Source organism: Chlorocebus sabaeus, chromosome 25 (assembly GCF_047675955.1).
Source record: "Chlorocebus sabaeus isolate Y175 chromosome 25, mChlSab1.0.hap1, whole genome shotgun sequence".
Taxonomy (NCBI): Eukaryota; Metazoa; Chordata; class Mammalia; order Primates; family Cercopithecidae; genus Chlorocebus; species Chlorocebus sabaeus.
Genome location: NC_132928.1, coordinates 73,464,948 through 73,479,555, shown reverse-complemented (window position 1 = coordinate 73,479,555; position 14,608 = coordinate 73,464,948). Strand labels below are relative to the sequence as shown.

Sequence of the window (14,608 nt, the reverse complement as noted above, 5' to 3'; positions counted from 1 at the left end):
GAGTAAAGTTAATATTCAGACATTCACCACTAATTTATTTGCCATCATAACAGTCTTGCTTTAAATTTAGCACGCTCGATTTGTGTTATGAAAATGATCAGCTGTCTGTATAAAAATAGATATTAGGCAAAAACACCTTCCTGGAACGTAGTAATTTTGTGTATCTAGTAAGAGTACCTAGTAAGATGGCTCAAAAAACAAATTTGATACATACTAGCAATAATTTAGTTAGCACATTTACTCATTTCTCTTTATACTTTTATTCTAAATGCTAGTTGTCTATGAAAGGTATTCTGCCTTAATTAGTAATTAGTAACAGAAACTGCATTTCTGTGGTTATGGCATATTTTCCATTCTTGTGTTTCTCCAAAGGACCCAAACTCAACACTAAGTACTTCTGTAAGTAGATGGTGTGGTATGTGTGGTAGAATACAAAGATAAATACAGATAGCCTGAGTGTTAGGAGGGGGCTTGACATTTAGTAGAAGGAAATAGGTATGATAGTGTAATAAAATGTTACATGTGCTGTGATATAGATAGATAGAAAAGAGCCTGGGGTGTATGAGAAACTCCTAACGCTTCTGTATAACCGGAGCACAGGGCTCGTGGTGGTGGGGGAAGGGTTGTGGCACAGTGTGAGAGAAGTAGCCAGGAGAGGTAGGAGCGCAGAGAGATGTATATAAAGAGAAGAGGGGGGAAGCATATGACTGTGAGAGGCAGACAGTGAGCAGATCATGTGTAACAGGCATGCGGAAGGTTGAGTGGAAGGACGAGACCTGTTGAGGCAAGGACTGCTGAGGAGCTGATCTGCAGAGGTGACCTTATGAGAGAATAAGGTCATTGAATGTAGAAAATGAAGGAGGAGGCTAAGAAGATTGCTAGTGTTCTGACTTGGAGAATAGTGGAATCAATCAAAACAAAAATACTACATGAGAAGAGCAGGTTTCATGGGAAAGAAGCTCAGTTATGTATGTGTTGACCTTGAGGTTCCTACAGGCAGTGGTGTACTGTTGAAGGTTTACTAACTGGCTCTCTGGGAAAAAGGATGCTTATGTGTACATACATGTTTATTATAAATTTTATTGACATAAAGGATATACAGCAGTAATTGACAGATAATGACCTGTACAATACTGTTTATCGTAAATTCCATGAAGTCGGTTGATTCTCATAGAATGCTTTTGTTGTTTGTCAGACTCTCCTATCTATGACCAGCTTACGGTTGCAGTTAACAAAAGAGTATAGTTCTAACAAAAGTCTTTCTTTTAAGTTAAACAGTGAAGACTAAATTGACAAGATATGTCAGCTTTACACTTAATAAAGCCAGTGAGTTCTGTGCTGTATCAGGTAATAGTTTTTGAATACTGGAATTGTATCTTCCTTGACTGTTTCTTTGAACTATTCACTCTGTAATGGCTATAGACAGACACATTACATTAAGCTTAATTTGCATTATCAATATTTTCTCTATACTTTCTTAAGTCTAGACAATCAACAAAACAATAAACCAAACCCTTATTTGTACTATTTGCCGGTTTCTAGGGGGTGAATATTCCCACCATGGCCAATACAGGTGACTAACGTAACATCTCTGAACACAGAGTCGGGGAAAGATGAGCAGTAGCTTGCCATGTATACTATTCCACCATGTAGATGTAATAAATATAAATTACCTCAAGAACATAAATAATAGTAAAATGTAGTAAAACATTGTGATTAATTTGAGTATTTCCTTTTTTGGATATATATTTAATTATAAGGTTATATAATTTAATTTTAAATAAAGGCTATGTTTAGTAACCGTCTCACAAAATTTCTGAAAAGTTGACAGTTGACCCTCAGAAGTCAGTAGTAGCAGGCTTTAGCACACAGCTGTGGGTTATCTAGATGAAGATGTCCAATGAATTTATAGGTCCTTTACTTAGAACATGGGTCTAAACTAGAGTTACTAATTCAGGACTGGGCACAGTGGTTCGCACCTGTAATCCCAGCACTTTGGGAGGCCGAGGCAGGCAGATCACTTGAGGCCAAGAGTTCGAGACCAGCCTGGCCAAAATGGTGAAACCCCATCTCTACTAAAAATACAAAAATTAGCCAGGCGTGGTGGCACACGCCTGTATTCCCAGCTACTTGGGAGGCTGAGGCAGGAGAATCGCTTGAACCTGGAAGGTGGAGGCTGCAGAGAGTTGAGATTGCGCCGTTGCACTCCAGCCTGGGTGACAAAGCAAGACTCTGTCTCACAAAAAAAAGGAAAAAAAGGAAAAAAACTAGAGTTACTAATTCAAGAATCATTCCCATGCTAGTTGAAGCCTTGAGAATAAATAATATTGTCTAGGGAAAGGAAGTAAAAAAAATGAGTAGATTGAGAAGAGACCCAAGGGCAGAGCCCTGAACTAATCCCCCTCTCAGTGGACAAGCTGGGGAATAAGAGCCAGTGAAGATGACTGAGCAGGCCGCAGAAGGAAGGGAAGAGAGCATTTTAGGGAACTGGGCAGTATCAAGCCGTGGAGAAGCCAGGAAGGTGAGAGTTGAAGAGTGTCTATTGATTTGGCAGCAGCTCATTGGTTACATTAGTGGAATCTCAGTGGAGGTGGTGATGTTAAAGCTAAAACTCTTGTTTTATAAAAAGAGCGGGAAGTAAGAAACAAGAGGCTGCAGTTTTAATTTCTTTGTAGGACCTCAGTGTAAAGTGTGATAGCAAGGAAGGATGGAAGGTGAAGAGAATAATTAGAGTCAGGATTTTATCATGTTTATACTGTGGAAGGAAGGAGCCACTAGTTACAGGAGTAACCAGTGAAGCAAGGTCTAGGAGAGAAGGGGATTTCCTCTTGGATGGAAAGACCTAATCCTGAGCAAAAGGAACACCTTCTGAAACAGAAGAAGGCAACAAAGGAAAATTTTAGATATGTTTGTAGGTGTGGGCATGAGAAGCTGACTTTACTATAGTTTGCTTTTAAATGATATGAACATTTGCTGGTAGCGAGGCCAGACGTATTCTTACTTGCTTTAATATAGCATTGCAATGAAGGACTCGTGCATAAGTAACTTGGTAGTTAGCAACTTTCAATTTGCTTGTTCCCCCATTTTGCTAGACTAGAAAAATAAAGGTAGAGAATTAATCCTCATAAACACTTGTGTCTCAAAGTAAAAGCTCTGAAATGGGCGTGAGGAAACGTGCATGTGCAAGGTGAAGATCAGTAACTGATGTTAATGCCAACACATCTCTCAGTGTGCTTGTGAAGTTCATAATAGGTGCTCGTGGCTGTGAAGTGCCTGTGGAAGACAGGGAGGATCCTTATTCCTGTAAACTACTCAACATCACAAATCCAGGTAAGTCATCTTTTCCCTCGACTGCCATACACATTCTTGACGTTGAGTAAAAGTTGCTAAGCTTAATAGTATGGAGTCTGTTTTCGTTTTTTATTATTTTATTTTATTATGTGTTTTAGAGACAGGGTCTTGCTCTGTCGCCTAGGCTAGCGTGCAGTGGCACAGTCATGGCTCACTATAACCTCAAACTCCTGGGCTCAAGTGATCCTCCTGCCTCACCACCCTGCTAGGACTACAGGCACGTGCCACGACACCTGGCTAATTTTTTGTAGAGTTGAGATCTCGCTGTCTTGCCTGGGCTGATCTTGAATTGCTGCCCTCAAGGGATCCACCAACCTCAGCATCCCAAAGCACTGGGATTGCAGGCTTGAGCCACCGTGCCCTGGAGTCTGTTTTTAATAGACTAAAATATCTTTCATCCAAATTTGTGTCTCATCTTTTTTTTTTTTTTTTTTTTTAAGAGATGGAGTCTTGCTATGTTGCCCAGGCTGGAGTGCAGTTGTGCCATCTTGGCTCACTGCAACCTCTGCCGCCCGGGTTCAAGAAATTCTCCTGCCTCAGCCTCCCGAGTAGCTGGGATTACAGGTGCCCACAACTGCACCTAGCTAATTTTTGTATTTTTAGTAGAAATGGGGTTTCACCATCTTGGCCAGGCTGGCCTCGAACTCCTGACCTCGTAATCCACCCGCCTCAGCCTCCAAAAGTGCTAAGATTGCAGGCATGAGCCACCACGCCCGACCTGTTTCATCATTTTTGACAGATTGACTTGGGGTATCTGTAGAGATTCTTTACAGAATCGAAACATCAGGATCCAGGAGACTCTGTTTTTCAGTGTGATTCATATGCATTTGGAAGTTCCTTATGCTTAGATAAATCCTGAATTACCAAATTTTGAACTTTTGGAAAACTGCTGATTTTACCAGTTAATTTATAATAACCTTGAAGAAACAAATACTATGAATCACTTTCTCTTAGAATTATTGTCTAATTTATTTCTGTAAAAGAAAAAATAGTAAAAAAATTTAAAACACAAATAACATTATTTATGCCTTAAAATTAAAAGTTTGTAAAAATTTTGGTGAGGGTAAAGAAAGCTTCTCCAGCACTTTGGGACACCATGGCAGGAGGAAGAGCACAAAACCAGCTTGGGCAACATAGTGAAACCCTACGTCTCCAGAAAAAAAAAAATTAGCCAAGTATGGTGGCTCACGCCTGTAGTTCCAGCTGCTTGGGAGGCTGAGATAGGACTGCAGTTCGAGGCTACAGTCTGAGCCCAGCGGTTCGAGGCTGCAGTAAGCTATGATCTGTTCACTCTACTGCACTCCAGCCTGGGTAACAGAGCGAGACCCTGTCTCAAAAACAAAAAAACAAAGACAACAAAGAAAGCTGATCCTAATTAGGTTCTCTGTGTCATCAGGGAACCAGTTTTAGGAAGTTGATAAATTTATAACTGTCTGTGTTTTTTAGCACTTCCCATTATGTTCAACTGTGTTTCTAAAGGAGGTTAAACTTCCAAGTCTTAAATATGCTGATTAGGATTTCTGATATTTTAAGGTTTGTTAAAATTGTATAGTTAAATAACACCTCACTTTTATAAGCAGGCTCCATGGCTCTCAATCCAAGCTCTGCTATTTTCTAGCTGTGTGACCTCCTCTGCCTCAGTTTTATCATCTGTAAACTTAGTGATAAAAGAATCTCCCTCATGGAGATTGACATAAGGATGAAATAAGTTGATACATATGATGTATTTAGAATAGTTCCTAGAAGGTAGAAGGTACTGAACATTATTTTAAAGAGCCTGCCATTTTATAAAGTTGGACTTCAAACAGCTTTTTAAATAAATTGGACAATATATTCAGGTCTGTATTATAAAACAGAGGTTTCTTAATTAGGACATCTATGAATTCAGTTAACATTGTAACCAAATTTTATGTATGAATTATGAGAAAGTCCTTTGGCTTTCACTGGGAGTCTTTTTTTTTTTTTTTTTTTGAGACAGAGTTTCGCTCTTGTTGCCCAGGCTGGAGTGCAATGGCGTGATCTTGGCTCACTGCAACCTCCGCCTCCTGGGTTCAAGCGATTTTCCTGCCTCAGTCTCCCAAGTAGCTAGGATTACAGGTACCCACCACCACGCCTGACTAATTTTTGTATTTTTAGTAGATACAGGGTTTCACCACATTGGCCAGGCTGGTCTTGAATGCCTGACCTCAGGTGATCCATCCGCCTCTGCCTCCCAAAGTGCTGGGATTATAGGCATGAGCCACCGCACCCAGCCTCACCGGAGTCTTAAAGGGATCAGAAACCCCATAGAATGTTATGTCACTGATGATGTGGTATCCTCCAACAAATTACAATTGAAAAACAAAAAGAAGCCCTTCACTTTTAAATTAACCATATTTTTATTATCTTAAGTGCTGTTATTTATTAAAAGTAAAGAAGTAGAACTTTCTGTGAATAAAACATTTTCATATATGTAATACCTAGGTTATGAATTTTTAAATGTGTATATAACTTAATATTGAACCTAATCTTATTTTTTCAATAATCCAAAGGCAGTTATGGTTATTTCAGTACGGGAAGGTCATGGTAAGCATTAATCATTGTGATATTGTGTCTGGGGTAGAAGGGTTGATTAATAGCACTGTAATGCAGCGGGATTTCCTGTGTCCATGTAACTTGAAGCCCAAGGCACATTTCTTTTAGATAAGAAAATATCTAAAAATGCTGTATTATAATGTGCTTGCCCTATTGCTTTTAATGAAGAGGTTTTTCCTATGGATATCTTTTGTTTACTGAATATCTTAAAGAGAAAAAAATTGTATTGTTGTCCATTATGTTGTAGTCTGGACTCTCCGGTTAATGCTTGCCCAGCCCATGACAAAAAACTGTATTTTTCCTTTTTTCCCTGCTGCTCATGTCTGTAATTAGGTTGAGTCATCACTTCCCTTTAGTCCCATTTTATTGAGTATCTACTGAGTGTAAAGAGCTTCTAGGAAGTCTGATGTAGGCATCCAAATGATCTGCTAGAGTATAGGAAGAAAATATAATTTCTTTTTTTTTGAGACAGGGTCTTGCTCTGTTGCCCAGGCTGCACTACAGTGGCACAATCTCAGGTCACTGCAGTCTCTTCCTCCCAGGCTCCAGCAATTCTTGTGCCTTCGCCTCCCAAGTAGCTGAGATTACAGGTGTGTGCCACCATGCCCAGCTAATTTTCGTATCTTTAGTAAAGACAGGATTTTGCCATGCTGCCCAGGCTTAGAATTTCTATTTATCTGAAAATAAGAAAATACAATCTTTATTAATACTGAATATATAAACTTACCACAATATATGCATATATTTTGTAAGTAAATAGGTGTGTGTACAAATATTTTTAACTGATGAGGTTGTGTAGTCAGCAAAATTTGAAAACCACAGCTCTAAAAGATACAAAGAACTTTGATATAATCTTTTAAAATAGGGTTTTATATTATTAAAGCAGCACTGATATTCCCTGCCTATGAACTGCTTTATTTAATGTATTGTGATTCACTTATGGTAATTAGAAAATTTATTTGAAGGCTGGGCACAGTGGCTCATACCTGTAATCCCAGCACTTTGGGAGGCTGAGGCGGGAGGACTGCTTGAGGTCAGGAGTTCAAGACCAGCCTGGGTAACATGAGACCCCCATCTCTACAGAAAATTAGCAAGACCTGGTGGTGTGTGTCTGCGGTCCCAGCTACTCAGGAGGCTGAGGCAGGAGGATCCCTTGAGCAAAGGAGGTTGAGACTTCAATAAGCCATGTTAATGCCACCACACTGCAGCCTGAGTGACTGGGTGACTGTCTCAGAATTAAATAAATCAAATAAAAGAAAAATTATTTGAAAAGAACTCTTTTGGCACTGATTAGACAGCCATGGGGGAGTGGAAAGGGGACTGACTTTGGAATTACTAAATGGGACTTGATTCCTGGATCTGCCCCTTTCTATGACCTTAGGTGAATTGCTTAATTTTGGGCCTCAGTTTCTTAATATGTAAACTGAAGATAATGCCACAACCACAAGGGTAGTAGTGAAGATGTAAATGTGATGGGGAATGGTACATAGAAGGTGGTTCAAAACTGTGTTTGATATGCTTACCTTTTATCAATGCTGTATAGCAAGAGTTTTCAGTGTTATTTGAAGTGACTTCAGTTGCTTATTTATACTGTGATAATTGCCTCACGTATCACAAATATTTTAAATTGCCTATCAAGAAGTAGGATTTTTGGAATTTGCAGAGTAAGACCAAATTTACTGATTATTTATGACTACAGTTAGTACTGTTTTTATTATTTATATGTATCCAACCCTTCCAAATAGATGACTTAAATTTAATATCCCCTGTGGCATTTATACATATATATGCACCCATGTATGCAAAAAGCTATTAAACCAGTTCTGATAATTAACTTACTTAGATGTGGCTGAAAACTTTATTCTTAAATTTCAAAAATGTTTATATAGAAGCAGCCATTTTTCTCAAGCATTTTTTAAAAATTCCTGCCATTTGTGAATTATATAGCAAATGATTACCTAGGTTTTGGCATTAAGCCCACTTCACTGCTTCCTACTAGTAAAGCAAAGGATTGTATTTGTTCAATTATATAAACCTGTTCTCATTACTTAGTTTTGAATCAGGAAATTGAAGCGTTCAGTCTGTCCGAAGACTCCTCATCAGGGCTGTCTGAGGATCGAATTGTCAGCGTGAGTTTCCGAGTTCTCCACCCCATCGTTATTACCAGTCTTGGAGTGTTCTATGATGCCAGTGATGTGGGTTTCCAGAGGAACATCACTGTCAAACTTTATCAGGCAGAACAAGAGGTATGCACTGCTCTGTACAGGTTTTTTCTCTTTTTTCTTTTTCAAAAACATCAACTTTTCCTTGTGACATACAGTAAGTAGATTGGAAGACTATATAATTCTCTCTGGTTGAGAGACTTTCACCTTTCTTCCCCTATTGACTGAATACACTGTAGTGTGATATAAGACTAGTTTGGAGATAGATTATCTATGAATAAATGTGCTATATCCAGAAAAGAAGGAGTTGACTAGATTAGAAATCTCCAACTTAAAATTCCCTAAAGCCTAGGGAATTTCGAAAATTGGTAATGGGTATAAAAAAAGTGTGGGATTCTTAGGATAAGTGAGTATTTTGCCTCTTTCTTCCAACTGTAAAAGTCCGTAATACAAAGCTAATAACTGCTTCAAGTCTTTTTTGTAATAAGATATAGAGGAAATAAAAGTTATTCTTTTACCGAAAACAGAAAATCCCTGAAGTTTCTCTGTTCCTGATATGTGGGGAAATCTGATTTGTTTACAGAATGCATCTGAAGAAGTAGCGTGGAATTGTATTTGAAGGATCTGTTTTTTAAACATGAAGAAAACCTGAAGGAATTATTCAGTAAACAACCCTATAGCCACTAACTGCATTCTACAACAGTTAACGTTTTTCTGTATTTGGTTTATTACATATTTATATCCACTCCCAAGTAACTGGGATTACAGGTGCATGCCACCACACCTGGCTCATTTTTGTATTTTTAGTAAAGACGGAGTTTTGCCATGTTGGCTAGGCTGGTGTCGAACTCCTGACCTCAAGTAATCTGCCCTCCTCAGCCTTCCAAAGTGCTGTCTCAGCCTCCCAAAGTCCTGGGATTACAGGCATGAGGCACCGCACCAGGCATGGTGTGCTTTTTCTTTGTTTGTTCAAGGTGTGCTACATGTTTCTTCAGTCTGTAAATGTATGTCTTTTACCAAATTTGGGGGATTTTCAGCTATTAGTGTCTTCAGAACCTTTTCTGATTTCACTTGCTCTCTCTACTCCTCCTGGGATTCCAATTACATGTATGTTAGATCTTTTGGTATTGTCCTACAGATCACAAGACTGTTCATTTTTTTCAATGTTTTTGTCTCTTTTCCAGTGTAGATAACTTCTGTTAATCTTTATTCAAGTTTAGTGACTCTTCTGTCATCTCAAATCTGAAGTTAAGCCTATCCAATGAACTTTTTATTTTAGATTTATTTTAAATATTATACTTGTTAGCGCTTCAGTTTCCATTTAGTTCTTTTTTACTGTTTTTATTTCTCTAAAATTTCCTATGTGTTCATTGTTTGAGAATATTTTTCTCTACAGCTTTGACCATAGTTGAAACAGCAGCTTTAAAATCTGTGTATGCTTATTCTGAGTCATCTCAGCGTCTGTCTTTATTGATTAATATCTTTCCTCTAAAATATGGGTAACATTTTTCTGTTTTGTGTCTATTATTTTGGGGGTCTTTTGGTTTGGGTTTTGGTGGTAGTGGTGCTGCTGTTGTTGTTGTTTGACAGGGTCTCGCTCTTTTGCCTGGGCTGGAGTGCAGTGGTCCAGTCACGGTTCACTGCAGCCTTAAACTCCTGGGCTCAAGCTGTCTGCCCTCCTCAGCCTCCTGAGTAGCTGGGACTACATGCGCGTGCCACCATACCCAGCTACTTGTAAAATTTTTTGTAGAGCAGGGTCTCACCATGTTGCCCAGGCTGGTGTCAAACTCTTAACCTCAAGTGATCTTCCTGCCTTGACTTCCCAAAGTGCTGGGATTACAGGTGTGAGCCACCGCACCTGGCCCTTATCTTTGCGTTGTATCGTAGATATCGTGAATAATTCATTGTAGGAACTCTGGATCCTATTATATTCTTCAAAGAGTAATGTTTTTTTGTTTGTTTGTTTGTTTATTTTAGCAGGCAGACTGTAAACATTGTCTCACTTTCAATGAGAAACAGCTAAAATCTCTATTCAGTTTTTTTGGCCTTGGATGGACTACTTAGGTTCTGCCTTGAATGTGTATTTTATGAGTCAGCCACAGATGTGGGCAGAGTTTATATGAAGAATTTACAGTTCTCTCTGTGATCCTTTCCTTTCTGGGATGTTCCCCCTCACGCCTTTTATTAATTGATGTGTTTACCCCAACTCTGTCCTCTTAATTTTCAAGCAGAATGACTACAGATTCTCACTCAAATTTCTGGTTGCCCTAGAGTTGTACCCTCAGACAAAGAGTCGAGAAGAGGGGTAGGGAGGAGATGCATATTTGGAGCCTTTTCCTTCTTCCAAGTACTGATTCTTCTCCAGTTTCTGCCTGTTTGTTTGAATTCCAGTGCCTTCAAATCGTTGTTTTTTATGTTTCATCCAGAGTTCATAATTATTATCTATAGGAGAATTGGTCTGATATTACTGGAAGCAGAACTCTGTTCAGTTTTTTACAATGTGTTTGTATTATTAATGTTGATTATTAGCAATGAATACAATGTTAGAGACTCACCAATAAATACACAAATAAATTTGAGATGAAATTTCTTTTTTGCAATTTGCCCTGTTCTTTCTCTAAATAATCTGTCTAGTTTGTTGATGTGTTTGTAGACATAAATATAAGACAGAGGGAAGAGTAGGATTTCTGCTGGTGATGCCAGCCATAATGATTACAGTGAGAAGAGCTTTGTAGTTACTCAACTGTAGGAGTCCATGTGTGATTGTAGTTAACAGTTTCATTGATAGTGAAGACCAGATAGGGAATTGAAATAGCAGTACTCTGAGTAGCACTGTTTTCTAGAAATTAGAATTAATCTTGATTTTTTAAAATATACTTGTTTATCTTAGTATATATAGTTTTAAAGAAAACTATTAGCCAGGCACAGCGGCTCACGCCTGTAATCCCAGCACTTTGAGAGGGCAAGGAAGATGGATTGCTTCAGCCCAGGAGTTCGAGACCAACCTAGGCAATACAGTGAGACCCCGTCCCTACAAAAAATTAAGAAAATAGGCAGGCCTGGTGGCATATGCTTATAGTCCCAGCTGCTTGGGAGGCTGAGGTGGGAGGATCACTTGAGCCCAGGAGGTTGAGGCTGCATTACAGTGAGCCATGATCGCACTACTCACTCCAGCCTAGGTGACAGAGTGAGACTGTCTCAAAAAACAAAACTATTTATAGTGTGCGAGTTATCAATCAAGTAGTTTGGTTCAGACATACAATATTTTGATCATGTCGATATAACTTTTAGTTGCCATATTTTTAACCAAGGAGGAGTTAATCTTTGTCCTCAAGAAAGGACTAGTCAAAAAAGGATGAGTTTGTGTCCTTTGTAGGGACATGGATGCAACTGGAAACCATCATTCTCAGCAAACTATCGCAAGAACAGAAAACCAAACACCGCATGTTCTCACTCATAGGTGGGAACTGAACAATGAGATCACTTGGACTCGGGAAGGGGAACATCACACACCGGGGCCTATCACGGGGAGGGGGGAGGGGGGAGGGATTGCACTGGGAGTTATACCTGATGTAAATGACGAGTTGATGGGTGCAGCACACCAACATGGCACAAGTATACATATGTAACAAACCTGCACGTTATGCACATGTACCCTAGAACTTAAAGTATAATAAAAAATAAAATTTAAAAAAAAAAAAAAAGAAAGGACTAGTCTAAGATGCATGCTAATGGTTCATGGGTAGTCACAATGCAAAAACTATTCTTATACTGCATTCCTAAGAACTGGTGTTCATGAAAGAAATAGACATAATCCATTGAAATGTGGTTATTTTTGAACCCCTGCCTGGTTTTAAGAGCTTAACATAAGTTTCCCCTATGGTAAGTTGGTATATAAGAATAGGCATGAGAATGAGGAAATGTTGCCTAGAAGAAATGGGAGGGTCCAAGAAAACAATAGACATAATGAAAATCAGTCCTTTTTTTTTTTTTTTTTTTTTTTGACAGGGTCTGGCTCTGTGGCCCAGGCTGGAGTGCAGTGGTGCAATCTGGGCTCACTGCAGCCTCCACCTCCTGGGTTCAAGTGATTCTCCTGCTTCAGCCTCCCAAGTAGCTGGGACTACAGGTGTCTGCTACCACGCCTAGCTAATTTTTGCAGTTTTAGTAGAGATGTGGAGTTTCACATGTTGGCCAGGCTGGTCTGGAACTCCTGACCTCAAGTGATCTGCCTGCCTCAGCCTCCCAAAGTGCTGGGATTACAGGCGTGAGCCACTGCACTTGGCCCCAGTCCTCTTTTACATTCCCTTTTTTGTTTTGTTTATATTTTCTTCTGAAGATTCTTTTTGAAGGGAGTTTCCTGAGTGCTTTTGTTCCCAGTAAAAATCTGTGGTATTTCAGTTTAGTCTTAACCCTTTGAGGGAGTTCTGACACTATAATATGTTGGCTTAATTTAACAACACCGCTTCCTTCCCTTAATATTTTTTCTTTCAAGGTGGGTTTTTTTTTTAAGGTTATGTGGATTTTGTTTAGCATTTGAGAACTTCATGACAACTTTGATTACCTTAAATATCGTTATTTAGTAACCATGACTGCACTAGAAAACCCAGTGATGCCAAAACTACAGTGGAACCATGTTAGTGACCGCGGTTAGGGCCGTTGTGGATTTAGCTGACCAAGATGTAAGGTATTTGAAAACTTGTTGCACGTGCAATGGTATAACATGAAGTATTTTTTCTTGTCTTCTTCTCCCAATTTGTAGGAGGCCCTCTTCATTGCTCGCTTCAGTCCTCCGAGCTGTGGTGTACAGGTGAACAAGCTGTGGTACAAGCCCGTGGAACAGTTCATCTTGCCAGAGGTACAGGGTGGCAGGAAAAGACTGTAGTCCCAATGCAGCCCTTCATAGGAGTGGGCATGTGTTTTCAGGGGCAGGCGCTTGATATTTTCTTGTACCAGGGCAGCACTCCAGAGTGATAGATGAAGGTACCAACTGTGGATGTGCTAAAGCATAGCACTCTGTATTCAGACCTCCTGAGAATTTCATGAGGCCTCAGAGGTTCCAAAACCACTTTTTGAAAAACGTTGCACATTGCCATAGTTTGTTTAGTGGAGTAGAGAACTGCACAACTATTTTAATGACAAAGGATGGTGTTGGGTGTGGATTGATGGAAAGACCAGACAGATATACCATTTGGGTAAAATTAAATAATTTGCTTATCTGAAGAATGAAAAGGAAAAAAAAGTCAGTGCAGACAGGATGACAGAGATGGGTCACATTTCCAAGTTAAATAAAATTTCTCCAAAGGGTGAACAGTTGTGGATGATGGCCTGAAAACATACCTGTCACCTTCTGGGTCCCTCTAGGTCCAGTCGTAAGTAGATATGCACTAAAGAATGCCTCGCCTGCCAGGTGCCCTCATTAGTCCTGGAGTTAAGCCACACAGTATGGTCGCAGAGTGTGACAGAATCAGGATCAGACATGAACAAATTACTCATTCATCAGCTTCAGCCTTTCTAGACTGTTTTAGTCTAGGCTGAGTACATTCCTGAAGTCAGTGCTCTGGAACCACAGTCGGGGTCAGTTTCCCAGACATCTCTGGAGTTCACTTTAACTCAGCTATAGAGCTCATCCCGCAGCATCACAGCTGGGTTAAGGTGTGGAGGCTAGACAACTGACCGGTCCTGGTGACTAACCAAGAAACTTCTTCCTACCAGACTGTGGGGTGCCGCTCACAATTTGTTCAACAACAGGAACCACACATTTTTATAACGTACTATGGGTCTTTGGAATTGAGTACAAGTAGTTGAAACTGTACGTTAATTCTGTCAATGTCAAAGGGATCTCCTTTTCATTTGTATATGAACTTCCATTTTAAAAACTTTTGAATACGCTACTCTCAGCATACTGCTTATGGGGTAGCCTGCTTCGCAAGAGCAGTCAAAAAATAAATTAAAAAAAAAAAAACTTTTAAATAAAAGCCAAACCAAAATAGGGGGTGGAAAAAAGGAAAATGCAGATAAACTAAAGGAAAACAATACTACTAGAATCTCATATGTGAAGATAATCACAGTTAACATTTTTGCTTCTATGTGTATATAGTTGCTAGGATTATGCCATTCATTCTACTTTATAATTTACTTACTTTAACATATCACGAACATCTTTTGATATGATATGCTCTGTTATTTGTAATGGCTTTATAGAATTACATTGTACGAAACTATTGTCATTTAACTCTGTATTTGGGTATTGATAGAGTTTCAGTTTTTCAGTGTTATGGAAAAGACTAGTAAATATCACTGCACCTCTGTTTTATGTGTATAACTGGTTATTTTCTTAGAATGAATTGTTGGGTCAAAGGGCATACACATTTTTAAGTCACATGATTCCTTCCTGGAGGGGAGTTCAGCAATTTGTACCAGTGTGAACAATCATTAGCAATATATGAGAGTGCCTGTTTTCCTGTGTCCTTTTATTAATTTCACATATGAATTTTTTTCCTTTTTAAGTGCAGTATGTACCA

General features: G+C 39.2%; 1 protein-coding gene across 4 annotated transcripts in view; it reads left to right on the top strand.

Moving 5' to 3' along the window:
- The window catches only part of B3GALNT2 (beta-1,3-N-acetylgalactosaminyltransferase 2), a 66,696-nt gene that overhangs the window by 12,930 nt on the left and 39,158 nt on the right, over positions 1-14,608 (top strand). For all 4 annotated transcript variants that reach the window (XM_073011854.1, XM_007989850.3, XM_073011853.1 and 1 more), the window contains 3 exons: positions 3,230-3,330; positions 7,978-8,171; positions 12,847-12,942. In XM_073011854.1, the coding sequence (XP_072867955.1) occupies positions 3,230-3,330; positions 7,978-8,171; positions 12,847-12,942 (391 nt within the window). The remainder of the gene's footprint in view (positions 1-3,229; positions 3,331-7,977; positions 8,172-12,846; positions 12,943-14,608) is intronic.